At 41.2% G+C, this 27,352-nt stretch overlaps 2 protein-coding genes across 2 annotated transcripts in view; both read right to left on the bottom strand.

The window, feature by feature from the left end:
• Positions 1–7,149, bottom strand: part of adcy5 (adenylate cyclase 5) — a 69,328-nt gene extending 62,179 nt beyond the window's left edge. Inside the window, exon 1 of the mRNA XM_070915351.1 lies at positions 6,214–7,149. Coding sequence (XP_070771452.1) covers positions 6,214–7,149 — 936 coding nt within the window. The remainder of the gene's footprint in view (positions 1–6,213) is intronic.
• A 9,264-nt stretch (positions 7,150–16,413) lies between these two features.
• Positions 16,414–26,311, bottom strand: hacd2 (3-hydroxyacyl-CoA dehydratase 2). Its single transcript, XM_070914295.1, has 7 exons — positions 26,168–26,311; positions 24,029–24,146; positions 22,935–22,953; positions 20,386–20,474; positions 19,658–19,779; positions 17,473–17,651; positions 16,414–17,181 (listed from the first exon to the last, which is right to left on the bottom strand). Exons 1-7 carry the CDS (start codon positions 26,290–26,292, stop codon positions 17,099–17,101), a joined length of 735 nt encoding a protein of 244 aa, XP_070770396.1. The 5' UTR covers positions 26,293–26,311; the 3' UTR covers positions 16,414–17,098.
• Between the last annotated feature and the right edge of the window lie 1,041 nt (positions 26,312–27,352).

Raw genomic sequence — 27,352 nt, 5'->3', positions numbered from 1 at the left:
ACGAATAATTCCATATTAGAGATGTGTATCATAATTATTCATAATTTCCCCTGCAAATAATATCACCATGAGTCTGAATTTCTACATAGCAAACAAACAAATTAAAGTTAATGAACATCAGATGAGCAGAATTAAGCAATGAAGCCCGACAGCCAAGTGTTGCTCAGCTCGCCGCAGTGGAAACACAACAACGTGGAAACTATCCATCAGTTTTAAATTTCACTGTCAAGAGAATCTGCTCATAATTACAGCAACATGCAGACATCAAAGGGGTTTCTCTTTATTAAACATGCAACAAGTGGTTTGACAAAAAAACGTTCTTAACTCAAGTTCCACTTACTAGCCTTTTCCAAAGCTTTCAAACACATTTCTCAGTCTTTCTCAGCAGATAGTTTGCTCTGTAACAAGCTGCATGTTCATTTAGAATTCTAAACGGTAAAAAAAAAACAGCACAGCTAATGAAAGCTGTCATTATAAGCTGAAGAAGAACTTAATTGAAGGTCAACTACACAACAGGTAATTTACAGCAGAAAATAAAAGTTTGGTTCAGTTTTTGAACCTAAAATGTTTTTTTAACGCATGGTATAAATCCCCAGTGCTGTTCCTGCTTGTTTGGAAGATGAGGATGAGTCCAGGCTGCATCACTGCGTTATATGTATCATAAACAGTAAGAAAGAGAAGAAAATGCTCCATCTATTTGTATCTAAGTGATCAAACCAACTACTTAAAGCACTTGTAAACCACTGTATTCTTCAAATATTCTTGGCCGCATCTGTGGTTTTATATAAACATACAGTACATATTGCACATATCCTGTGTCAACAGAGAAACAGCACAGTGCGAAGGGGCAATGATACAAGCACTCTGCAGAAGTTATGTGTCTCAGTTTGACCCAGTACACAAAATGATGTGCGGGCAGTCCATGGCCAGAGGTAAAAAAAACACACAGGTGCTCCGAGGGAAGCAATGAGAGGAGTCGGATGGTGTTTGTGAAATAGAATCTGTTGCTAAGCTACAGGAGTACCGAGCACAGTTTTCTGGACCCACAGGGGAATGCGTCAGCAGTGGTTTCTGAAAAGGTACTCTGGCTTGCCCTGCATCCAAGTTTGGTTCAAATATGATCTCCAAAACAGCAGCATCCTCTGTCACACTCCTCAGCCTCTGGGTGCTCACAATCTACAACACGATTCACCAAAGCAAACAGCAGCTGAAACTATATATTTGCAGGCTGTCACAGGGGACGGGGATAAAGCGGTGAACCAAGCGAGGAGAAATCTGATGTTCAGATTCTGATTTAGACAGTTTCCCCGAGGGCCGCTTCTATCTCATCACTGTAGAGTACATGCAGCTCGTCCTACAGGAGAGGAAAGTGGTTAAAAGTCTGTCCACAGGGGCCGAGTCTCACAGGGAAATTAAAAGCATGTCTAGAAGCAGGTCAGGACCAGACGGGATGGGTTTAAGAAGGCAGGTAAAGGAAGGAGAGATGATGTGGACATCTGTTTTGAATTTCCACACATTACGAGCACTGCCGAATACAATTAGACAAGCAAAAAACCCTATTACCTCTGGAATCCTGCCAGCTGCGACTGGTCTGCTTACATGCCCTCCTCCGTGAATGAAGAATGGAAGCAGGACTCTTCAACCGAAACAAACTCAGGAAGTAACTCCAGAGTTCCTTCAACACACTCTGATTAGGAAATTTAAACTAGTAACAGATCAGATTGAAGATCATTGTCGCACAAAACAGTACTTGTTGTCATTGTGTTGTTCCTCAAAACCTTCTGCTGTGATGGATGCTGTAAAGGAGGTGTGCAGAGGTGACACCAGAGGGGCAAAATAAGGTAGAGGATGCATTATTGTTTCTTGTAACCTTACAAAACTGTTGTTGCTTTTGGTTCTCTCGCTTGGCTACTATTTTTATTACGCTAATTGGAAGTCAGCTACATAACATTCAAAAGGGGTTTTAAAAAGTAATTTAAAGGGGAACTCCATTGATTTTACACATCAAAGTCTGTTTACAGGTCTTGGTGAGTACCACTGCACATGTGAAAAAAGTTGTATAAAGCCTTTTGTGGCTCCGTAAGGAGCTGTGCAAAATCTGATACATTTTTATGGGAGTACAATGCTAAATTGATGGAGTAACATTATAATAAGTTCCCATACCAATTCCTAACACTGATAGTAGCACCAACCAGTGCTTGCTTTGTGTACACAAGTGGCTGCAGTTCAGCACTGCAAGCTCCACCTTGATGGGCTGTCAGAAAGCACTAACCCAAACAAAGGTTTTTGAAAGCCAGGTTAAGTTCTGCGATAAGAACGGTTTGTTGATTTAGTCAAAAGCTGCCTAAATGTGTAAGTTAAAACATGGCTACGATTTTTCATTGTCTAAGTTACATATAAATGTTGTCTCAACAGCATTTTAATGACTGGTTTCACACTGAAATAAAGTATTTTAAATGCTGTTGAAACAGAGGTTATATATAACCAAGAAGTCAAAAAGACTTGCCGTTTTCAACCAAATTCAGCCCACTTTTAACCTAGTCATCTTTAGGTCCCGAGCTCCAAAAAAGCCTCCTGGGTTCCTGGAAAGGTTCTGTCCAGGTCAAAAAGAGTTCTGTCCTGCATCCTGTCCTGTCAACATCAGTCTCCCTATCCTCATAAAACCAGGGAACAGAACCAAGGTTGTTCCCTGCTCAGATTTCAGTCTCACCTGTAACAAACCGCAACTGTGTTTGGCAAACGTACAATAATGAAGCGGCCACTCACATTCTAAGTGCTGTTATCTGGTGCCACCAGATACTGAATAGCATTGTTTTCACTTGACCAAACAAACCACACCACACCAACCTTTGTGTCAACACACCCAAAAGGCGAATCTTTATGTAGTGTCACCTATTTCAAAGGAACCAAATCTGATGTATACTGGGTCACTGATGATGTGAGAAAGGAATAACGTGAGAATAAAGGTCTGAACAAGCAAGTTTGTGACACGTCGTCTTCCATTGAGGCTGACATGAGTGCAGTATATTTTACTTTTACTAGTTTAACTACCGGAGAGTTGTTCCTATGACAGCTCAGAAATGTATCACCAAAAAAAACTAACAGTTCAGGCTAATATGAAATGGAGCATTGAGAAAGGTTACAAGGTTGACTAGCGTTGCATTTCTAAAGACTTGGGGAAACTCAGCATATTTCTGGGAGCACACGCATAAGAAACAGCATTATCTTGGGATCTCACATAAACAGCAATGGTCTAACTGAGAGATGAGCCGGGTCCTATGTAAACAGGAGAGAACAGATATGCTAAAAACAACAGCGCGGTGAGGAAAGAACAACAAATACAGCAGCTCGTTCCCACACAGTCACATCAACACATCAAATGACAATGTGGCTTTTGCAGAAAATACAAATAGATGCAGGGTCACATGCCATTCACACAAAAAAACTAAACTATCAGCCTGCTTTTTGCTTATATAACCAAACATTAGATTCCCAAAAGAAACAGAAAGGACAAAAATGAAAAAAGTGAAATCCTACATCCTTTCCGGTGTTCAACACATTCTTTGCACATTGATGATGACTGAATAAGTAGTTGTGACTGTGGCACGTTACAGGGCTGTTCATGTACTTTCATTGGGTTTTTAAATGGTGTGCAACCTAATCTCTTTCTAAAGTTGGACACACTACTGATGGCCCAGATATAGTGTGGGACACTTTCTTTTTCTAATTTCTGGAGCACATTGTCTTTTGTTAAATAGCTCATGTCCAAGGCTTCAAACCACTGATGTTGGGCGATAAGGCCTCGCTCGCAGTCTGCGTTCCAGTTCATCCCAAAAGGTGTTGGATGGATCCACACCAAACTGGGAAAACCATTTCTTTAAAGGACCTTGCTTTGGGTGTGGGGGCATTGCCACGTTGAAACAGGAAAGGGCCTTTCCCAAACTGTGGCCACACAGTTTGAAGAAAGCCATTGTCTAAAATATCAGTGTATACTGTAGCATTAAGATTGGCTTAATTGGAACAAAGGGCCAAGCCCAAACCAGGAAAATCAGTCCCAGACAAAAAGTGTATTTAGTGTGTTTCACACTTCAAGGACAAACCCCTTTTGAGTTAAACCGTCTCATTTCAGGGAGGTCCTTAGATGCAAAAGGAATAACAACGGGCAACTAAACGCGCTTACTCTAGAAGAGTTTCGCTGTTAGAGGAAATGTTTATGAGCAGCACAAGGCCTGATAAAAACACAGTTAACTGAGTGAACATCCAAAACAGTGAGGTGGGCACAGTTTGGGGTTAATAATACGGAGTTGTAGAACTCAGTGGACGATGCAATTAAGTGTGCCTTTAAATAAATGGTGGAAAATTAAACCCATTTGTGTAAGCACCTTTATTACAGACAAAGTCCACCAGCCCCGGAGAAATGTTTTGAAAGTAATATTGATGTTGTAAAAATACTACCCAAGGCATTTGGATTTTATGAGGAACACATAGGCTCAGCAACACATTAAAACAATATCCCCCGAAACGATCGACCGTAAGCTCATTACAAGTCCATGTGAAGTGAAACAAACAACCTGAAATCAGTTTTTCCAAAGCTAAGAGCAAACACCTTTTTCTTCTTTAAAACAGCTTAGATTTCAGGTATTTAACCACCAGCGTGCGCTTTACTTTATAATAAAATAATTAGTCCTAAATATGATACACGTGCGTGGTTAGAAATGTGCTTCAAGGCCGAAGGTAAGATTCCTAAGCTGTTGCTTTAAGACGTTATGAGTAAACCCAGTGAAAAATTAAACAAGAAGCCCTAAATGTCAGATAAAAATCCTCTGCTTTCTAATGTGTTCTTTAAAAAGGTCATTACGTGGAAGAGTCTGTAGCAGGAATACCAGAAAAACAATAAATAGTCACATAATCCATCCTGACAGGAAACCACTGTGTACTGTAACAACATTCGCTGTTGAGAAGTGTGTCACGATGCATTATGAATCACTGTGAGATGTTGCAGCAGGATTAAATGTAATAGAATTGATTAAAGACCTGTAATAGCGTTAAGGGACAAACTACAAACCGTCCATTGTTTAATTTGTAATTAACAAATGCTCCCAAATTACAGTCCAGTATACAAAAGTCATAGCCTCTGCCTTTAGCAGCGATCATATTTCTTGTGTTTTCTATTTAGCTGCCACCTCACGCACTGTCACGTTAAACAAATGGGACTAAGATTTGACAAAGGAAACCAACTCCAACTGTTTGTACAGATGCACTTGTGCTAAACCTATAGCTGACTGTATGGAGGAGCAATAAGCCAGCTGATGCAGTTTCCGTGGCAACCAGCGGCTGTATCCCACAGCAAAACCAAACCAATCACTGGCTCAATTCGACAATTAAGTTATTTAATGCTTGTTGGAGAGCCAGCCTGCAGCCATAATGACGAGAAGTTGCCGGGCCTAAAAACAGTATCCCTCATTTGTTTTTTGTTTTTCTGAAAGTGTCCTCTGATGCCCCTTTTTCAAAAAACCTTTACTCACAAGTTGCTGAGACCCGAGGGGCTGTTCCAAGCATCATCTGCCCAGTAGCTTCTTCAGTTGACCCAAATGCCTCTCTGATCAGCCAAAGTGCACCTGTGGTTGGACTAAATGCTGTTTGGTTTGTACAATAACCTTCAGGCAAAATTGGAACTTTGGGCCTCAGTATGCCTCAAATAATCTCGGCCGGACCACATCTGAAGAGACGCTTGTCGTCATAGTCTCCTGGCTGCCTCTCCAATCTCTCTCCAACAACTCTGTGTTTGTACTTTTGAAATTATGAATCATACGCTTAAGGCCAGTCTCTCCTTAAGAGAATTCATCGTTTTGCACTTTCTTATACACAGACAGAGACTTTAGCAGTTGTGTGACGAATTGATCCTGCATGAGCTGGGGGGGGGGGGGGGGGGGGGGGGGGGGGCCTTCTTCATCTTCTCTCTTGCCCCTGTGAGAGTCTGTGCGTGCCACTGCTGTGAGGAACTTTTTTTCAGCCACTGCACTGCCCAATAGATCCGCCAATATAGCACTTACTAACATGCTGCTTGTTATTTCCATCCATCAGCAGACAGCTTTAACGGAAACACACATATATTCTGCTGTGCGTTATTGCGCACAGCGCAGGCGTGTGTTGTCCCGGCTCTCTGTGCAGATTATTCTAAAAGGTTTCAAGCAAAGAAGCACCTCTACATACCTGTTTCCACAGAAAGCTGTCCATGCCGTTTAACATCCACGAAACAGTCACGTGGATGGCGGAAAGAATAACTCCAGTGATGACTGCGGCGCGCATCCTGACGGGCAGCAGCGTGTAGATGACATGGATGAAGAACACGGTCCACCAGATCCCCGCTGAGGCACTTCTGGGCTGCACGAGCAGCACTCCGACCACCTGGATCACCAGCACCACCAGGATGACCAAATAGCACACAATCCACATATGGTCCTGGTGAAACCCGTTCCTGTTGCAGACCACCATAAGTACGAGCGTGAGGAAGATGGCCACGGAAAACACCACCACGTAAGTCACGGTCGGCCTCGCTGGCCCGCCAGAGCAGTGGAAGCCCAGCATGACCGTGAAGACCAGCACCAGCACTGCCATGAGCATAGTCAAACTGCTCTGGTTGAGGCGGAAAAAGTAGCGCTGGTAGAGCCGCTCCAACTTCTCCGACTGGAATTTCTTGGATTTGAAAATGTGCATGACGCTGGTGCAGCACGCCACTAAGGAAAAGTTAACTTCGGGCATGACCTCCTCCTCGTCGGTCCTGGGCTTGGCTTTCCGCTCCTCCAGACCCAGCTCCACAGACTTGGGTCTCACCTCGCCGTCTGGACGTTTAGGGGACGCGCGGTTGTTGTCTCGGCTCTCCTCGCCATGGTCCTGCCAAGCCGACCTGGATCTGAAGCTGACCCTGCTGACGGTCGTTGAGGCTCGCCCGGGCTGCCGGTGATCCAGATCATCCTCTTCCCTCCACCGGCTGTTAGTTCGGGTGAGCTTCTTGCGCGGGGATCTGGCCGAGTATGGGCACCCGTTGGCCACGGACTCAGACTCTCCCCAAGCTGATCTGTGCTCGGTCCCTCCCCTCAACCCGGGCGCACCGACTCCGGGTGGGCTGACACTGTTTGATCTGGACATAGTGGAGAACGGGAGGCAGCAGCAGAAATGAGCCTCGACAAATAAACACTGCAGGAAAAGTTTTGATCCACTTCCAAAAAGAATGTCCGGAAACTATTTAGTCCCACAGACGAGACGAATGAAATGTCTGCCACAAGTTGAATTCCCCATAGTTGGTCCAGAGAAACAGCAGGAGCACTTTAAATCTAAAAAACTGTCACCGGTTTAATCTCCCACTCTTAAAGGCAAACATTCATTCTAAGATCTAAGATCTTAAAAAAACCCGAGATGGGATTACCAAAAGCAATAAGCAGAAGTGGTGAAAAGCTCTGGGAATAAAAACAATTGAACATGCGCAAAAGTCACAGGGGAGCCAGTTTCGCCACGAGAGGACGGAACATTAGATCCGGGTGGTGTTGGATCTACATCATTGGGACCAATTAACTGCCATCCATGGAGAGGTTGCACGGCAGCGCGCGCTGTGGATGAAATAAAACCATTACACAACTCGGATGGTCCCCAGAGATCATAGCGCAGCACCATCAATTACACTGAAGCCGTTATATCTGCGGACACGTTTCCTGTAGTCGTGTGAACGGTTTGTGCAGAGAAAAGACGGAGGTGGAGGGAAACAAAAAGGTCAATCCCATGTTGGCGGCTCGTATATGGTCCCGTCAAGTCTCCGTGCACCTGCACTGACCACACGCTGCAGCCTGGAAGGCGGTGGGAGCCTCACGTTTGGCCAAAAAGCATCATCACGATCCTCGCACACTTCTGCGCTGATCGGAGCGGAGGAGAAAACTCAGCCGCTCCTCCTCCTCCTCCTCCTCCTCTGGCAGCCACAAAAAACAGCCCCTTGGTCCATGGCAGCCTATAGCGTGTGTTACCGCGCGGTCAATTTACCGTCAACCTCTGCGCCGAATCGATGTCCAACAGCTGTCCATCACTGCTCAAATCCCCAGAGAGCGACTCCGCGCACCGCCAATCCGCAGCCTTACAGCGGCGGCATTTCACAAAGTGTGTCCCCGGTGCCAGAGTGCGCTCCCGCAGCCTCGGACAATCCGCTAGGTGTCTGTTTGGAGCGTGGCATCACAACATATTTACCGCTGATTGCTGCCCCAATGGCCATTCAACCAAGTGTGCTTTCTGCGGCCCGCCTCTCCGCCGCGCTGCCATTGGAAAAGGAAGCGGGTGAGTCACGCTCTGACGCGCTTTCATTGGACGACAGGCTGGTCAATCCAAAACAGAGGCTGTGCGACCCCCGGGCGCTTTCGATGAATGGGCGGGTCTGTTCTCACAGCTGGATAGCCCTCACACACACACACACACACACACACACACGCACACACACACACACACACACTAGGGGGTTGAATCTTCAGTGTACCCCATTTCCCCACAGGTTCCCATTCTCAAACTGGGGTCCCAGGACTCCGGAACTAACCCACTCAAAGTGGTAAGACAATATTTCCTGATCTGTTCTGTCCACTTAGAAACGTGATGTCTGCAGATCTCAGTTGAGAAGATGAAGGGGTGATGTCTTTGCACCCAAACTTTTCAATGGGCGTTTTCTGTAAAAAAAAAAAAAAAAAAAAAAAAAAAAAAAAAATAATAAATTTTTTTTGTTAAAAACAAACAAGACTCACTTTTGTATTTTGTTACATTTAGTTGTCATATTTTTGCTCCTATCACTGTCCTGCCTGTTTGATTTTATACTTCATGGGTTTAATTGTGAAGCACTTCTTTTGTCTTGAAAAACACATTTTCTTAATCAATTAATGGATTCAGTCATTAATCAATTAGAAATTCCAAACATGAACAGGTTGGTGGCTTCTTAAATATGAAGATATGATGCGTTTCTCTGTTTTATACCATCGCAAAGAGAATATATTTTGTTTGTGGACTGTTGGTTGGACAAAACAAGCAAAAAGGAAGATGTCATCTTGGCCTCTGGCAACTTGTGATGGGAATTTTTTCACGATTCTTTTGATATTTTATTCATTCAAAGATTAATCAATCAACTGGAAAAATAAACAACAATTAAAACTACCATTACTTGCAGCTTTATATCTTTGCTTACCCACAGTGTACAGTATGGCTTGTGTATCTGGTCAGGACAACCCTGACATTATAGAAGGGGGGGGGGGCAGTCACATTTACATACATGAAAAGAGCATTTGTCTCATTTAAGTTCCCATTGTGTGCTAATGAATGTAAATTGGAGGCATGTGACAAAGAGCCTTGTGTGTGTTTGCTCACCTCCAGCTGAATTCCCTTTTGCCCCTTTTGGAATTAATCAAGGGTGAAACTCTGTTAAGGGAGAGAATAGGAGCTTCCATTCAGCACTGTCCTCATCAAATACAAAGTGGAACGCAGATATAGATCTGATACAAATTTATCTTGATTCAAGTTGTGCAACTTGTTTCCTCTGCTTGTCTTATGACTGCTTGCTCTCTTTTGCCCTTTCTCCCCGCTCTCTCACACACTCACTCAACACAATTTATTGTTAGATAATACGAGGAAATAGAGATCTAACTGTATTAAACGCATACAAAAAACAGATGAATGTGAAAAATCTGGTTAATTCAGGAAATCTGACCGCTCTCCTCTTTTTCCCAGAGGAGTATTTAGTGGTGGAAAGTAACTGTACTTGAGTGCAATCTTGAGTTACTTGTACTTTACTTCCTTTACTTCTCTACATTTCAGAGAAGATTATTGTACTTTTCATATTTGTTTGACGGCTTACGTATAAGTAACTTTACACTCCTCATATGTTTATGTTTGTCTCCTCATACACTACATGTCCCAAAGGTATGTGGACACCCAAACAACACGTGTGACTGCTGAACATCTCATTCCAAAACCATGGGCATTCATCTGCTGCAATTACAGCACCAACTGTACAGTTTACCCCCGGGGATCAATAAAGTATTTCTGATTCTGATTCTGATTCTGATTCTGAACTCTTCTGGTTTCAGACTTTCCACCAGATTTTGGAACCCGACTGCAGGGATTTGCTCCCATACAGCCACTAGAGGTCAGCCACTATGTTGGGTGGTAAGGCCTGGCTCACACTGGCTCACAGTCCTCCAAAAGGTGTTGGATGGGGTTGAGGTCAGGGCTCTGTGCAGGCCAGTCAAGTCTTTCCACACCAAACTGGGAAAAGCATGTCTTTATGGACCTGGTTTTGTGCACAGGGGCATTGTCATGTTGAAACAGGAAAAGGGCCTCCATAAACTCTTGCCACAAAGTTGGAAGAACGCTATTTTATATATCCTTTCATGCGGTGGCGTTAAGATTTCCCTTCATAGGAACTCAGGGGCTTTCACCTGTAGTGTGAAAACTTGCAAAGCAAATGTAATATGGGAAGCTAAACATGCTGTTCCCTGTTGATTTGACACAGAACTCTACTGCCATCGTCTGAATGTTAAATGAACTTGTTCAGCAGCAGTTTATCGTCACAAGATACACACAGACGCATAAACACACTCACACAGAAGAGTCACACACATCTAATCTCATTACCATCCTCTGTATCAATTTCCACTCAAACTTTCTCTGGGCTATGCAAACTACAGTTATTTAAAAGGGTTGTTTCACCCAAATCCACATCCAGTTAGTTCCAGTTTTACTTGCAGATGTTCTGAGACATCTGCTGCCTCCTGATACAATTGAAATGAATAAGACTTTGTTTGTGGTGCTCAAAGCATTGAAATAAGACATCTGAACAAGGACACAGCGACTCTCCACAAACAATCGCCCTGATTAGTGGATAAATCAGGACAGTTTTCAGTGGGTCTATTTTTTCAGCTGAATATAGTCCAAATTAAAACTGGAACGTAACCAAAAAACAAATCTGTTTACATGGCGAGGTGGCTAGATACCATTAGAGACTTTTGCATATTTTTGAAATATAGCAATTTGTTTTCCCCTGCTTCCCATGCTCAAGGATTTCTTAATACAGCGGAGTCCAGTCATACCAAGCAGAAGACTAAAGACTAAGATGGAAGGAAAACAGCTTGAGGAAAAAGTTACAGTAACAACACAAACACGCTTTGTTTTCAGTGACTTTGTGCTCAAATATCCCTCCCTCCAGAGCCAGCATCAAAAAGAAATCAAAGAGATGAGAACATGCAGCAAAAGACTTGTTCTTGTTAATGAGTAAATCTAAGAAGTGTAGACTTTGTGTGTAAGATGTAGATGATACACTGCAGACTGTAAAGGCCAGCTTGAGAGTTTTAATGTTCTATCCATTTCATTTTCCTTTCTAGTCGCTTAAAATGATAATCAAGAGTTTATTGATATACATGTTGCAGGATTGAAAGTTCAGTCTTGACCTTGGAAACAGCAGTTTGCAAAACAATCTCACCACAGGTCGCTTCATTTCAGTCTCACATCTACAATTTCATGACAACTGGACAACTCTTGTGAAGACGGCAGTCATCGTCGACTTCTGTTTTTAACTTTTATTAATGATCTCTTGAGTTCTTAATCTGCTTTGGCTCGCAAACCAACACCCAACCAATATCCAGTGAAGCAAGAAGATTAAGGACAGGAAGGCAACCAAAAGGGAATTTAAAACAGCCAAATATTCAATGAGCATACTGAATAATAGGAATCAATTAGAGGACGTTGGTGAGGAGGAAGATAAATCCAAACTGTACAACACTAGTTTCCAACGAAAAATAAAATAAAATAAGAAGTTGCAATACATTGGCCGCAGATGCTGTAACCGGAGCATACAGTGCTTCATCCACACGTGTAGCCTTGAAGGGAGCTTCTGCAGCCAACAGTGCTATTGAACAACGTCACATTTTCTTGCCACAACAGAAGACGGATGGAAGACATGTGGACGCTGCTGGACAGTATTTCACCTCTGCTCCTGTGGCTCATCCTGCGGCCTCATCTGCAAACGTTTACAGCAAACCTGCACACAGCTTGAAAGCTCTTTTAAGCTTTTTAAGGATTTCTCAAATTGCACTGGTGGGCTTGATAAACTGTGTGGCCATATTAGAAATCTGGGAAGTCCAAATGCATTAAAACCAATTTGTACCATAATGTATAAAATGCTGATAAATGTGGAAAGAATAAAAATTCAGAGGGTGTAGCCAGAAAACGAGGAGAAAATGTTTGCTTTTGCTTTTATATGTCTGATATTAAAAGTCCAGTCTGAGAAATGAAGGCCATAAATGCAGAGAAGAAAGTAAGTATTTAATATAGGATTCATGAACCGTTTTAGATACTAAAGGGTACACAAAGCGAGTATCACCATGGCAGCGACGATCATCTCATCGTAACTCAGAAATACGCCGGGGATACATGCAGCGAGGATGGATTCTAGCCTGGTTCCAGACCTTGGAACCACATCTTGTTCAGCGATTCAAATAGGAATGATCATAACGAATGAGTGCAGTTAATTTAAGTGGCAATACAATCTGAATATCTGGCTACACTGCAGCATCCAATCAAGGACAAGCTCTGTTTGCAGTCCATTGACAAATATCACATCTGAGGAATTGTGAATATATATAACGTCTTGCACAAAAATAAACCTTTTCAGTGTTCCATCGTGTTTGTTTATAATGACCCACATGTTGGCAATGTCTTCTTCATAACAACCACATGAACCATTTAGTGACGTCTGAAATAGCATCAGGCATTTTTCAGATATTTACAAAACGTGTGATCTAGTGGCTGAATGAAGCGAAGACGCAGAACAAGGTACTGTACTGGATCACAAGGCCAAGAACTGACTAAGGTGAAGAATCCCACGGCAGCCCGTAAACACACGTGGTGAGACACAGGAGGAAGATTCAGTCCTCATCAGGCTCCTTTTATTCTCTCTTTCATAAAAAGGAGAAAATGACGAGTGCTGCAGTGTTGTGACTCATCCTGCTGGAAAACTACCTTTGCAGTCACTCTGGGGACTGTGCAATCAAACACACACACACACACACACACACACACACAGTCACATATACAATCTGCTCTCTGCATGCTGCATATGCAATAAGTGGAGCTCACACTCAGCCACCTACATGTCTGGAAATGGTCGTGTAAGGAAGCGTCATATTGTACTGTTATATGTTAGGGGAGGGACAGTATTTTAATGGTACTGACTGAAATGTGTCTGTGCACATGAGGAACAACATCTGTTAAAAACTGGCTGAAATGCTGGGTCAGATTTATAATCCTGTTTACTTCTTTGGTCGGACAGATTCTGATTTCAGTGAAGACTATTTTATTTCGGCAAAGTTCTCGTACGACTGCTTGTGTTGTGACAATTTTGAACATTTACCTATGTAACAACATACCAAAACCCTGGTATTGCATTGGCACAAAAATTGTAAACAATCCAAATTTAATCCCAGTTATGGGATTGTGTTACTTTTCAAAGTCAGAGAATTAGTGTTGAGACAAAAACCTCAGGTCATATCTGGTATTACTCATGGCAGAGATTCCCTGTAGCTGTCGCCATAGCCAGAGTCAGTGTCGTTCCATCCGCTCAAGATAAAATACGAAACTTGAAAGAGTAATTTACATAACCAACCTGTGACAACAGTTGTATGACGTCGTCTGTGGCTCTGAAGGAGCTCAGTCTGAGTAAATAACCGACTTGTTTAACAGAGAGACAGTTTCTGTTAACAGAAAGCCTGTCTTACAAACTGTTATCCTGACATTTATCAGGATATCTCTGCTGCTTCAATTTTGACCATACTCCCTAACTCCCAAACCAAGTCCCCAAACTTAATGGAAGTGCAATTCTAAATAGTAATACTTCTTCTGTGTAATGAATGTTTTACTTAGCGTGAATTATTTTGTGCTTATCTTTCATAAAAAGCACTTGATCTAATCATTTTTAATGCTTTACCAAATTCTTTTCTTCTTTCTTCATCTTTTTTTCTATCTATACACAGTATATATACTTTATTAGAGTACAGTACATGTATATAATTGCATGTGATATTCTCTACACCATTTGATCAAGCTGACAATGACTATGAATGAGCTGTTGTCGTGCTGATTGGCTCTTCAGCTGTAGTATTTGCACTCCGAACCTATAGATGTTTTCCATCAAAGGCCAGTGATATGATCTGAACAGCAGCACACAGATGAAAGGCACGGTCATCCAGGGAAGTGCATATCCAGACCTGCTAGAGTGGCTAATGGGTTTTAGGCTACTTTGGAGTTGGTTTGTGTTAAGCTGGTGAAGCCCTCCAGTGCATCGTAACCTACATGGTCCATCAATCTTCCATTAAATGTATCAGTGCATATAAGTTATGCATAAATAATAAAAAAAAATGTGAATATGCTTCCCATATCATAGGTTTATTGTAAATATATACTCATTATTCATACCTGTACAAAGTCGGCTGGCCCCATGCAAAACATCTGTATCAAAACTTTATTCAGTAGAACCAGTTCTGGAGTAACATATGCCATGCTTTTGTATTTTTTCTTTTTTTAAAGGTAGGTTGTAACACAGGTCATCATTCCAGGCATCCAGATTCCCTCTTTCATGCAGTTTCACAATGAGCTGCACTTCTGCTCCTGCAAGACATTTTTCCAACAAGTATCCCAAATCATGCTCAACCATTTATGGGCAAGAGGGGAGGAGGGGGAGCACAAAGGCTGGATTTGACATTACAGCCACTAGCTGCTCACTTTGCTACAGAATAAAGGAGTGTAAGACAGGTTTATGATCATGACAGCGGACAGGACGTTTAGCAACATAAGAGCGTATGTTTTGGAGGTGGAGTGATGACAAGTAATGTTGACACTGAGGCACGCTGATGGATGTTAGCTTCTGAGAGCACAATTTAAAGAACACGCGAACGCATTAAAGGGTTGGTTCACCCAACTTACAAAAAAAACAGTATTAAGACATGCCAAGGTTTCGAGATTTCTGCCAACAATCAATGTGAAAAGGAATTCTGTTTGAAAACCAGCGTTTGTCACTCTCAATAATAAGTTTTCTTTGGAACTACCTCTCCTCCAAAGAAATAAAACCTACTGACAGCTTGTTAGATGGACTATCCGGAGCAGTGGTTCCAAAAATGCATGTTGCCGTTGCTGTACTGGGGATGGAGGCAGAAATCTCAATCTCAAAATGTGTTCAGATAAAATGGCCAGATACCACCAGAGGTAAGTGAAAATATATTCTTGGTAATTTGGGTGAACAAGCTGAAAATCTTGGGGGGGGGGGGGGGTTTCTGAAGTGGTTGAGGTTCTCACTTTGCTGCAGTGGTGTGGAAATGTACCCAGAAGGGCGGCAGAAGTTTCAATTAAAGGAGGTCAGTAACAGAACAGTGTTAAGTTTTCACTGCAGCTGCAACTGAACCCAACAACATATCAAACTTTCAGGATTACAACTCCAAAATATCACAAATGCAACATTGTCCAAAATAATGAGATACAATTATACAATGTGCATCAAATACGAGCATTTCTTCCTCAGGTAAAGAAAAGGTGGAGCTGGTCTGATCTACCGTTCTCTCTTTGTACTGTACATTATTAGACTCACCTCATTAAGAAGGCATGACTATAAGCTCACTAACTGAATTCAGTGCCAAGTGCGTTCGCTACTATTCCCACGTCAGCATGTCACTTAGGTAGTATTTCAGCTGACATAGTTCTACATAAATGAATGACCGCCAGTTTTATCTACCAAAGCATAGTGACATTACTCTGTATTTTAAAATAAAAACATCCAACATATTTGGGTTACAATGCAGTTTTGTTTGTGTTACATATCAAAGCTTATAAACACTGTTGCTACTGTATAGTGTGCTATCTGTTCTTTTTTTTGCTTAAGGGTCCCATAACTCAATGTCTTTTTTACTAAAAGGTTTTTAACATCTCATGTATAAGACACACTGACCTATTCAATTAATTAGAGATGGGGTGAATAAAGCATGACTTTCTAATTTAGATGGTTTAAGTATCACTTTATTGGAGCTAAAAATGCTAAAAATGAGTTCCTTTCATTAGATAAAAAGAAAGAAAATGCAATCACATGGAGAGAAGAGGGATGTTTGCTCATGGATGTGTGACGGGAAAAAACATACCGCCTACTTTAGGTTATTAATGTATAAACCACTTCAACATGAAACAATGAGGAAAACAAAAGACACAACTGACAATCATCACTGGGAAAGTGAAGCTTTTAAAGAGTCAACATAATCAATGTTAGACCACGTAAGACAGAAGTCCAAAACTACATCCAAGCAAACAGCAAGCAAACAGCAGCGAACACAGGAGAAAAACAGATAGAAACCATGCAAGCACAGAATGAAAAAGGTTTATTGAACTAAATTAGGAATGTAATCAAACTTTTGACTGCATGAAATGAAAGAAGAAAGACAAATCCGGACCAGAGTTTGCACCAAAAAAAACGCACACTGCAGATGAAAAACCTAAAGACGACCTAGTTTCAGTGCTAGTCTTCACATTATTCTTTCTACATCGTAGGAAAGCACAACTGCTACTTAAAAGAGACCAAACGACGAGCCACGGGGAGGTGAAGAATCTATTAGGGACTTTCTATAGTGACATTTAAAAGGAGGTTATCGTAGTGCATCGTTCAGCTTTGCTGTGACCGAGTTCTGCTCACTGCTCAGACAGCAGCTCAACTGTATCCGAGTCAAAATACAGTTTCTTTACAGCTGCAAGCTCTCTGACTAAACAAAAGTAACTGCAGTTTGTTCATGAATAAAAACAGCCACAACAACAAAAACAAAAAAAAAATAACACCAGTCCGTTCATGATTTGTGAGCACCTATACAACCCAGGACAAGAGTTGGAAAAAACTAAAGGTTGTTTGATAATTTGATCTTCTGCCAGGTCAGTTCTGGCAGTTTGAAAACTGGCTGGGCTTTGCGTTTCTTTAAGCAGACATGATTTTCTCCCTCTTCTGTTGGTTGTTTTGGTTTCTTTTCCCTCGATCAGATCCGTCTGAATGCTGTTGGGCTCACTCCACTTTGCTGTAGTCCTCTACGTGGCCCAGCACCTTCTTCCTCTGTCGTATCATGTGGAAGTAAAGCTGGGGGAAGACTGAGAGAGGCAGAGGAAGCTCAGTACGTTACCAACAGACAGAGTGAGTTTTACATCACGCTAGATTACAACATTATTAGGTGCACCTGCAGAATAGTAGTAATACGCTTATCGTGAGGATCTATGATTCCAATTCATGAACATACAAAGACAAGAGGAAAAGAGAGTCTGGATGAAAGTAGTGAAAAGCTCCAGTAAATTTTGACATCTGTACATTTGTGATTTATAGCAAATGGAATGAAAGTAAATGGAAGCACAATATCGTACACTGCATGTTGCACGTTGACTTACGGGGAATGTAGGAGATCATGATGAGGATGAGGAAGGTGTAGTAGTCGAAAGAGAAGTTGTACTTGTTGGGGAGAGTGACAGAGTACAGGCCTGTCTTCTGCACGTTTGGCAGCGCTGCATAGATAGTCAGCAGTTCCCCGGTCACTCCCATGGGATACAGTACGATGAAAAAGGTGTACCTGCAGAGAAGGCATGGGAGAGACATAATACAGCATACGTCTTCATTATTCATTGTTTCTGCTACATGAGGGGTGGACGGTATGACTGGTATAAACAGCAACACATTGGGGGGTATGTATCATTTGGATTTTTACCGTTTGCACCACAACCATCAGTGCTACTGACTGCATGTTAACCAGTGCAGCTCTAAACTTAAGCTGATAGGCCAATAAAACAAAACACATTTTCCTGAAAACGTGGGTGAAGAACACAGTGCTACAGAGGTACGATGGCCATGAAGACGATGAAGAAAAATCATCCCTAGTTCGGAAACATTTTTTTTATCTCTTCATGAGGAATGTTGGAGGATGTGCTCAGGCACAAGTGATTCAGGTAGGCAATGATTCAAGTAAATAATACCTAATATAACCTATATTTATATATTTTAATACCTAAAGCACTAACAAATTGACATGTGACCTCCATAAGTGCACATTTAAGTAAAGTGCTGCCAGAGACACTGAAAAGGCTGCATTCACAGCATTAAATCCCAAAGTTGTACCGCAGCTGTTGTGAGAAAGTGGAGCAAACAGCTGACATAAATATTCCATGATGTACATTATTACATCCAAAACAACATACTGTGATATAGAAATTAGGCAATACTATGTGCTGCTAATAAAGAGGAAATACCACTCCCTCTGCATGCTTCTAAATGTTTAATCACAGAACTGTTGAAGGATCAGGTCTTTTGAGGAGAAAGGGACACACTGAGCTCCTTTTCTTCTACAGAGAGAATGAACATCAAAAGAGAGAAAATAAAATGTTCAGCTTCTTCCTTAACGAGCACTCCAAACCCAGCGACTGTCTTCTCTGATCCTTGCCAGAATTTTCCACGGATGCACAACCAATGTTTCTGCCTCTCAGGGTGCAACTCAAACTGGAAGTTGAATATAGCGACGGTCTCATTTGCTACCTAGCAACGAAGACCACGGGGAGGGAGGCCCATGACAACTGTTGCCTTGGTAGAAGATGCAAATGAATCACATTAGGAAGACAGATGTCAGTTTTTTTTGGTGGAAACAGCACAAGATTTCAACACCTAATCAGTGTTGGATTATTTGGTTAATCGAGCAATTCATTATTTTTAAAGGGGAAAAACAATCAGAAATTCACAAAATATTCGATATATTGTTGAACGTTCAACATTATTAACACCCCTGCCACCCCAGGTACCAGTACAAACGCCCGAGTTGCAGCATCAATACCAAATACTACAACGTTTTTATCAACAGTTTAGTTGATTATATTCATTATCAATTAATTGATCAAGTTGTTGCTGATTAATGTTCTGTCAAACAACTAATTTCTTAATCGTTTCTGAACTACAGAGCATAAACACACAAACAAAATCTTTGTTTCATTGAACAAAGTAAACCAACCTTCTCAAAAACATCTGTGATTAATGTTGTCTTCACATCTGTATGAGAATGTTGCCAAATAAAATACAGTATGGAGCTGAAACGATTAGTTGGACTAATCAGCAACTATTTTGCTCATCGATGAATTATTTTGCAAACAAAAATGCTAAATAATCTTCATTCATCATAACATCTCAAATGTGAGGATTTACTGTTGTCAAGACCAAACAAGTAATCTGAAGATGTTACTTCAGACGCGAGAAACTTTTAATGAGCATGTTTTCACTACTTTTTGCCATTTCATAAACTAAACTCTTAACGGACAGATTGATCAATAGTGAAAATAATCATTAGTGTCAGCCCTAATACAGTATAAATATGATCAAATCATGACTTTAAGAAGTTAACAAGACTAAGAATCTGACCAAATATTACAATACTGAGTCTAACTGCTATAATTCATTTATTCATTCAGTACTGACGCTGGACCCGGCTCTTATCAAATCACCTAACTTATGAACGATTGTTCATACATGTGTTTCAGCGGGTAGACTTGGGTACTAACGCCTCCTGCTCTGACGCCACTCTCAGGTTGATTTTCCTACCTTGCCCATTTGATGAGGTATGGCAGGTGATTGAGCAGGCTGAAGGTGTAGAAAGAGTAGCGGATGATCTCTGTGACGGTCCAGGCTGTGACGAACAGCAGCACGCTGTCCTCACTCTGCACCTGCAGGAACACACCCAGAGGATGATGGGGAGGAGGACAGAGGAACAGACGGGCTTGCATCATGCTGCTGTAGTTACTCTGCTGCAGGCTGATCTAGACTGTTCATCACATAACCATGCTGTTTGTTTCAGACGCTCAGAGATCAGATCACACTGCAGGCAGACGGTCACTTTCCTCAGATATTAGGTTAAAACCGATGCTTATATGATGTTAAAAAGAAAAGCACACTTCTTATATCACTCACTATCGAAATACAAATTCCACACACACTGACATAAAAGAGGAAAGAGAGAACAGCCTGAGAAAAATGTCAGTGCAGCATCATACAGTAAACAAAGCATTTAAAACATACAATACATACGTTATTCACTACACTTAAATTCAGCAGAGTCATTCCTGCAACCCTACAGCAAGACCATCTGACGTTACTTACACATGTACTCCTCTCCGATCTATTAACAGGGCAAACAGTACATCAACTGGTCACTTTTGAACACGAGAGCATGTTTACATTTACACTGCTGTGTCGTTCACACCCAGCAAAACCCAATACAGACTGATTTATGCATGTGTGTAAATTAGAAAACAGAGAGAAACCCATCTCACCTCCCTGACGCTGTGTGTGACGGCCCAGGTGAGGAAGACCCGGGACATGACCTGGAATCCAGTCAGGACCACAGAGGACGGTACGATTCCTGGGATATGAGACAAAAGACAAACACTTAAATATAGGGACACAAGAGTACTGGCAGTCATTGCACACATTGAGCACATATGTGTCCAACACTTAGATGTGTCTAACATTTAGACCAATCCTTAGAAGTTTAGACGCTGAAAATTGCCAAAACAATCCGTCAATTAACTGTCAATAGTCAGGAAATCTGCAAAAATGTTGATTATCCAATTAATCTTCAACAAAAACTCCACACATTCTCTGATTTCTCAAATGTGAGGATTTGCTGAATATCTTTGGCTTTTTGACTGTTGGTTGGATAAAACAAGCAATGGAAAGCCCTGAGAATTGGTGATGGGCCTTTTGTTTGTATTTTCTGATTTTTTATACATTAAAAATCAGTTAATTGGAAAAATATCATTTTGCAGCAAAAGGTTGTACAAGCCTAAAAATAAGAGAAATGCATGCGTACCAGTCATTTCTTTGGGAGGAGTTGGTTTTCAGGGTCTAATTTCTTATTTTTTCGGTTGCTCTTTTGTTGTTTTTCTTTTGCTTTAGGAAAACAGCTTACATGGACGTCTGCAGTTAAATGTTCCTTTTTACATCATTACACGTTACATCAAAATGAAAAAAAATAATGGTTGTCATGTGGAAAGAAGTGCTTGAGCAACAAAATGTGTCCGGAAAACAGGAAATATCGTTTGTGACAAAACAATTGACAGCAAATGTTTAATTAGAGACTGTGTGAGCTCTCAGATCCACACACACAGGGCATAGAAATGAATACTGATGCAGTGTCTTCAACTGGCCAGAAGAGGGGAAACTAGAGCTGGGTGTGTGTGTGTGTGTGTGTGTGTGTGCTTGCTCTGAGTTGACGGAAGCAGCAGCAGGGAGCCCAGATAATCCTTCATTAATCCAAGATAATGAAGAGAACGGACTGTGAACCGTGGCGAGGCAGCCAGGCGAGAGCCGGTCTCTCCTCACACATTAACACCACGAGAGCCAACAGCCTCTCTGCTCTCTCTTTGGCAAACACTTCACATGTGAAAAGCTTCCGTCTCTCTGTACATATTTACATCTCAGACACGTCTACAAATGCAATCTGAGTCATAACTATAGTGCGACCAGTCCGAATCACAATTTAAGATTTGTTGACTTGTCACAATGAGTTGAGATATCTACACACACATTTTGAGCGGTAAAAATAACGTTTAACTTTTAAGATACCTGTAATGACATTACTGTCATTCAACTTCTCAAACCAAATAACAACCAGAGATGTATGATTCTGTTTAGATTTGTCAAGATTATACTTTCAGATCCTTAGTTATAATTCTGAATAGTCAAATTGGTTGTGCATGATGTAACAGATTGTATGAAATCTTGCAAACCGGGGGAAGGAATAGCAGCGTCCTCAAAAATTTTTTAACAAAAAATGCAGAGCTTCATCGAGGATTTTGTGCTAAATTAAACTTGTGTTTCTGAAAACATGTCAGGAACTAAACAACAGCCCTGGTGATCTAATTGTATTTCTATCCTGCATGATATGAAAGCAACATACACGTTAGACATTTGATAACCACAGCTGCATTTTAATCCGACTAACACATCAAGATATATTTCAACCTGTCAATGAAAACTGACGATTCCAGGTTTTCTTCTGTAAAGCTGCTCATTTCAGCTCTCTATTTCTATTCTGGGACTCCACGAGAGTAGCTTTGCATGATTCACGGTTCAAAAAAGTCCTATATTTATCTTCCCCTGGCCCTTCATGCAGCCCCCCAGTTCACCGTCTGTCTGAAACAAGCCGTTTTAGACAAATTGAACTGAACAACCTGAAGAGTAGCCCTGAGCAGAGCGGTCGAATAACAGACTGAGCGGGTGGATGAGCGTCCCTGTACTTGATGGGCGTGCTGTGATTGGAGCAGATGACCTGCTGGGGGGCGTGGCTGAGTGCGGTGACTGCATAGTTGTGACATCACAACCGTACTGAGGTCCTGACGGCTCGTTTAAAGGCAGAGTTGTGAATACGTGCTGTGTGCATTTCTCTGTGGAGCGTTTTGATACTTAGACCTGCTTTATAATCAAGAAGGACAGGAAATCTCACTTTCTACAACATGGGACCTTTAAATTGTCACACCAACGTACAGTATATCTATTTTAATTTGAATTGGTTATAACTCCAGTCTCTTGACTTATAATTGTGACTTGTGGAGGTATATTGAATTTAAAATGGAGATATGTGGCATTCACGTCTCAAACAAATCAAAACTTGAGTGTATATATTTTTAGATTAGTGGTTCATACAACCCTGTTTAAAACATTCAAACATTTTGACAAGTCAAATTGAGATGAGAGACATTAATAAATGGTCAAATGGTTTGTGATACTCTCTCTGAAGTGACCTGTGCAAGACTGAACTTCTACTGGTAGAAGTGGAGGTGAGGGTGGAGGCGAGGGTGGAGGCTGGAGAGAGACTCACCTACAGCACAGTGCAGTATCTGTGAAAGGAAAAGATACAGACAATGATTCAATATGTTTCTGGAAGTGACAGCTTATTTTAACTTGCACAACACAGTCCCACCAGAATACATTTCCTGTTTGTATGGCGTGCTTGCAGGTTTATTGTTTAACTGTTTTTTTTTCATGCATTCCCAGAAATTATTTTTCTTTTGGATTAAAGCTGTAAAATCATGCTAATTTCTAACATTTTATTGCCATCAATTTTCCATTAATACTCTCAAGACATACCTAAAAGGACTTTTTTTTGAATGCGCACAACTCTATAAATCAAAAACTGACTCAGGAGTTCTACATGATGTGTTTTGTGTGTGTCAATAAACTTTAAAACCCTGTTAAGATCAACTAAATAGCGTGGTGCCGGTAGTGTTCAGTCTGTGCACAGATTGTTTTATGAATGGAAGATAATGACATTGACAGTCTGCTATCACTGAGCTACAGTGTGTCTGGACAGGATCACTGAAACACCTCATGCAGCTTACCCTCAGCAATATACATGTGCGTCAGTGTTTGTATGTGTGTGTGTGTGTGTGTGAGCCCTTTTAATAGTTTTGAAACAGTAGAGGACTTCATTTATCTCTGTAATTTTCAGCCACTATATTTTCCTTAGTTTGAAATCTTACAAAAAGGAATTATAAAATACAGTATTTATTTGGTGGTGTGCCTTTAACACAGTGTAGCCAGGCATGTTGGCATGTTAGGTTACCACACTGTTATAGAGGACATACCAAACATGTACAGATAACAGGCCTGTGCCACTGCACATCCAGACCTGAATCCAAGACTCAGCCAGCTTTTATGGATTTGATGATTTGAAAATCATTAAATGAAATAGTTAAATAAAAAGTTATTTGAATGCTAAAAACAAAATTACAAACAAAAATAATTGTTCCACCTAATATCTGCATATATATTGGATGTTGTGCGCTGATAAGAGCAATAATAATAGTCATCTTTGAAATATTGACACATTATACACACACTGTCAAAATACATCAAAATCTATTGTGAAACGTGATTTTGTCAGTATTGCCCAGCCCTCTGTGCTCATCTCACCTCCAGAATAGCTCCAGTCTGAAAGAACTTCAGGGGCTTCTCTATGGAGTAGTACAGACCATGGTAGCTTCCTCTGGCCAGGTAAGCTCTGACCAGACCCACAGCGATCACTAGCCACCTGGAGAGCGGGGGGGGGGGGGGGGGGGGGTTTATTGTCATTGCAAAAAATTGAAAACAAGATCTACCAGACGATCTTATCATGGAAACAGAAATCTGTGTTCGACTTGTGAGTGCACTTTATAAAATGTGATGATTATTTAAAAGTTGTGATTTTCATCATAACTTTTTAACATTATATATTTCAGGATATTTTACGGTTGAATTTACGTTTTTTTTTTTACCAAGGATGCCAGTAAAAGTAAAAACACAAGTACACTTCACTTGAAATTCAATTATTTCAAATAAAGATAAAAAATGAACAATATACTATATTAAGAAAAAAATAAGGCACACATAAAAATGCAGCCTTTTGTTGCTGCAATTACTGTCTGCAAGGCAACATACTTTTGCATATCTGCCGACATATACACAAATGAGGATATACAGTGTATTTAATAATCTAATATTGGTCAATGATATCTTCTTAACATCATTTCTCTAAACATTAATCTACAAACTACATTGGAAGTAAATATTAAAACTAGGTGTAAAGTTCACATTGATGCAATCTAATGCATTACACCATTCAGAATTAGCACATCCCCTCAGCACAGAGGTCAGAGGTCAGCTGCAGAGCAGAGCTTGTGGAGGCACTAGCTGACAGAGTGTTGCTGGAGGACACCTGAGCAGGGTGGAAGTTTCACAGAGTGAAGAATGCGATTTGTATCTATTAGGCCTCAATCTCAGTCAGCAGCAGTGATGAATATCAATATGAAGACCAATTGGGCAGAAACCGAGCACGCCCGTTTAGCTGCTATGTTAGAATCTGAATGCAGACGCTGATAACCCACCCTGACGTGTGCTCAATACAAAGTGAGCACTGTACGGCCCATCAACGCGGAGAGATACACAATGTGACCCAACTGGTTGGAACAGCGAGCAAACAACACACACCATTCAATTGTGCAACAGCGCAATACAAGACACACAGAGAGTTCACAGTATCTGGGCCGAGCAATGGGGGTTAAAGATGGGCGTCAATTGTATATCAAGCCTGCTGTCATACAAATCCAAGTGTAATCATTCAAAATGCAATGCAATAAAATCCATCAGAAAAGTTATTTCCAGATGACTATTGATGATGCAAATAATCTCTGTATATAGTTACATCTAAAACCCACCGCTGTTTACTTATAATTACCTATGCTAAACCATTTATAGTATAGTTTATAGTAGTAAACATAAGGACACACTGAGTCTTTATTGATTACAGATTATCTTTTCAAGTTATTAACTGATTGTTTCTGTTTTAGGCCTAATTTTATTTTAGCGCTGATTCAAATGACATCTTAATGCATCTACAGAGCATGTTTAAAAATACTTTAACCTCTGTTTCATAATTTGGTTTGGTTTTCACGTTATAACCCAAACATATATGTCTTTTAGGCCGAATAACGAATAAGTCCTTAGCTAGATCTTTTTCCCTTCACATTATGTCCCATTGTTATTTCTATGCCATTCGTTTGATTTTAACTTGTGTAATGAATAAAGCTCAGTCGTTGCCCTGCAAAAATAATATGACAAAGCACAGAGGAAAGCCAACACTTTCTGGTGTAAAAACAACAACAACACTGTCTGCAGACAATACACCATCTGTCTTGATATTTCTGTATTGTATGCGGTGGCGACCCGCCAGACAAAATGAACGTGCACGCCGGGTGGTTGTCTGTTGCTCATCTGACGTTAATCTGTATAAACCGTTGGACGTGTAGGAAGCAAACTCAAAGTTACTTCACTTCGCGGCATGCTAGCAGTGTTTCCAATAATAACTACATATAGTGTGCAGATTAATTATCCAAAAATAACATTACTACTGGGAAATCTTGCTCCCATTATTCAGTACTGTCTTGTTCAACAGCGCGCACACACACACACACACACACACACGCACGCATACATATATACATATACACACATACACACACACACACACACACTCTCCACCACAGCAGCATTAGCACGAGGAAACACGCTACATACCCTGCTGTCATAACAACGTTGTATATGACCAAGTAGGCCGTGGCCAGGGCACCAGGTCCCTTCTTTTTCTTCGGGGCCACATCGCTGTGGGCCGCCTTGCTGGTCCCCGGAGCAGCTGCCGACATGACTACAACCCTCAACGGTCTTTGGTCCTGGACGACGGTGGCTGTCAGGTTCACCGAGTCAGGAAACGAACAGGGGCCAGACCCGGAAGTGTCGTCCTGACGCGAGAGGACTAACTTCTCCATACTTCCGCATTCGCTTTGAGAGGCTCTCACTCAAAATTCGCCTTAAAATTTGGTGCAACATCCTTTCAAATTTGCGACATATGTTTATTAATATACGGTATTTATTTCAACAATGTAGGTAGGAATTAAATCCAGTCGATTTGTTCATCGGGGGCCGCAGACTTGAATAGGACTAATGCAGCAGGAAGTATCTTGAGATAAGGTTGAAATCTTTGTCAATTCCTCTGATTGCGTGAGACGATCTTTGATAAGTGCGCCCCCTCACTACATACATGCTTAAACAAGGGCTTCCCTACAGAGTAAAAGCACCGGGCCACTGGCTCCAGACGACTGTAAGCCGAAATGAAAAGGGCCTTGGCTACAACTCAAGCCAACCATGTATTTGTATTCAGAAGACAAAGTAATCATCAGTCACAGGTGGGAGAAAATGGAAAGCAAAACAATAGATAATTAAAATAAAATATATTCAAGGATTTTCAATAATTTTATCTGTTGCTGGTTATCAGAGTTAGTGAGATATGCATATAATGAGAATTGTAGGATCCATCAGATTTTGAGTTTGATCCATACTAGGCACTAAAAGTTATTAAGCTATTCTGCATCAATATTGACAACTCTTCATCTAATATTTGGTATCAAATAATTTACAGTGAGTGACTGTCTGAAGTCTCTGGCCCACAAACATCATCAGCACTTGGTATTGTCCCTGGTGATGCTCTGTCAGCACGGTACTGCAGTCATCTTTGCTTCTTGCTTCAGCAAGTGAAACACATAATCAGTTGGACTGAGTTCATGTGACTGACTCTCTCTTAGAAAAACTCATTGATTGCCTTGTTTGTCCTGGTACATTGTCCCAAAATTGGGGGATTGTGTAGAAGTGCCACATGGTTTAGCCGATGTGGATGTGAACCCCCTCAATCTAAAACTGAAAGTCAGC

This window comes from Enoplosus armatus, chromosome 11 (genome assembly GCF_043641665.1).
Source record: "Enoplosus armatus isolate fEnoArm2 chromosome 11, fEnoArm2.hap1, whole genome shotgun sequence".
Classification (NCBI taxonomy): Eukaryota; Metazoa; Chordata; class Actinopteri; order Centrarchiformes; family Enoplosidae; genus Enoplosus; species Enoplosus armatus.
This window is presented reverse-complemented; position numbering and strand designations above follow the sequence as displayed.

Bases quoted from the DNA above. Each gene is read 5' to 3' on its own strand.
- hacd2 (XM_070914295.1), bottom strand. From the start codon at position 26,292: ATGTCGGCAGCTGCTCCGGGGACCAGCAAGGCGGCCCACAGCGATGTG. The intron at 17,652-19,657 runs GTAGGAAAATCA...CCTTCTCTGCAG, and splicing joins TACCTCATCAAATGGGCAAG to GTACACCTTTTTCATCGTAC. The intron at 17,182-17,472 runs GTAAGTCAACGT...TGCCTCTCTCAG, and splicing joins CATGATCTCCTACATTCCCC to TCTTCCCCCAGCTTTACTTC.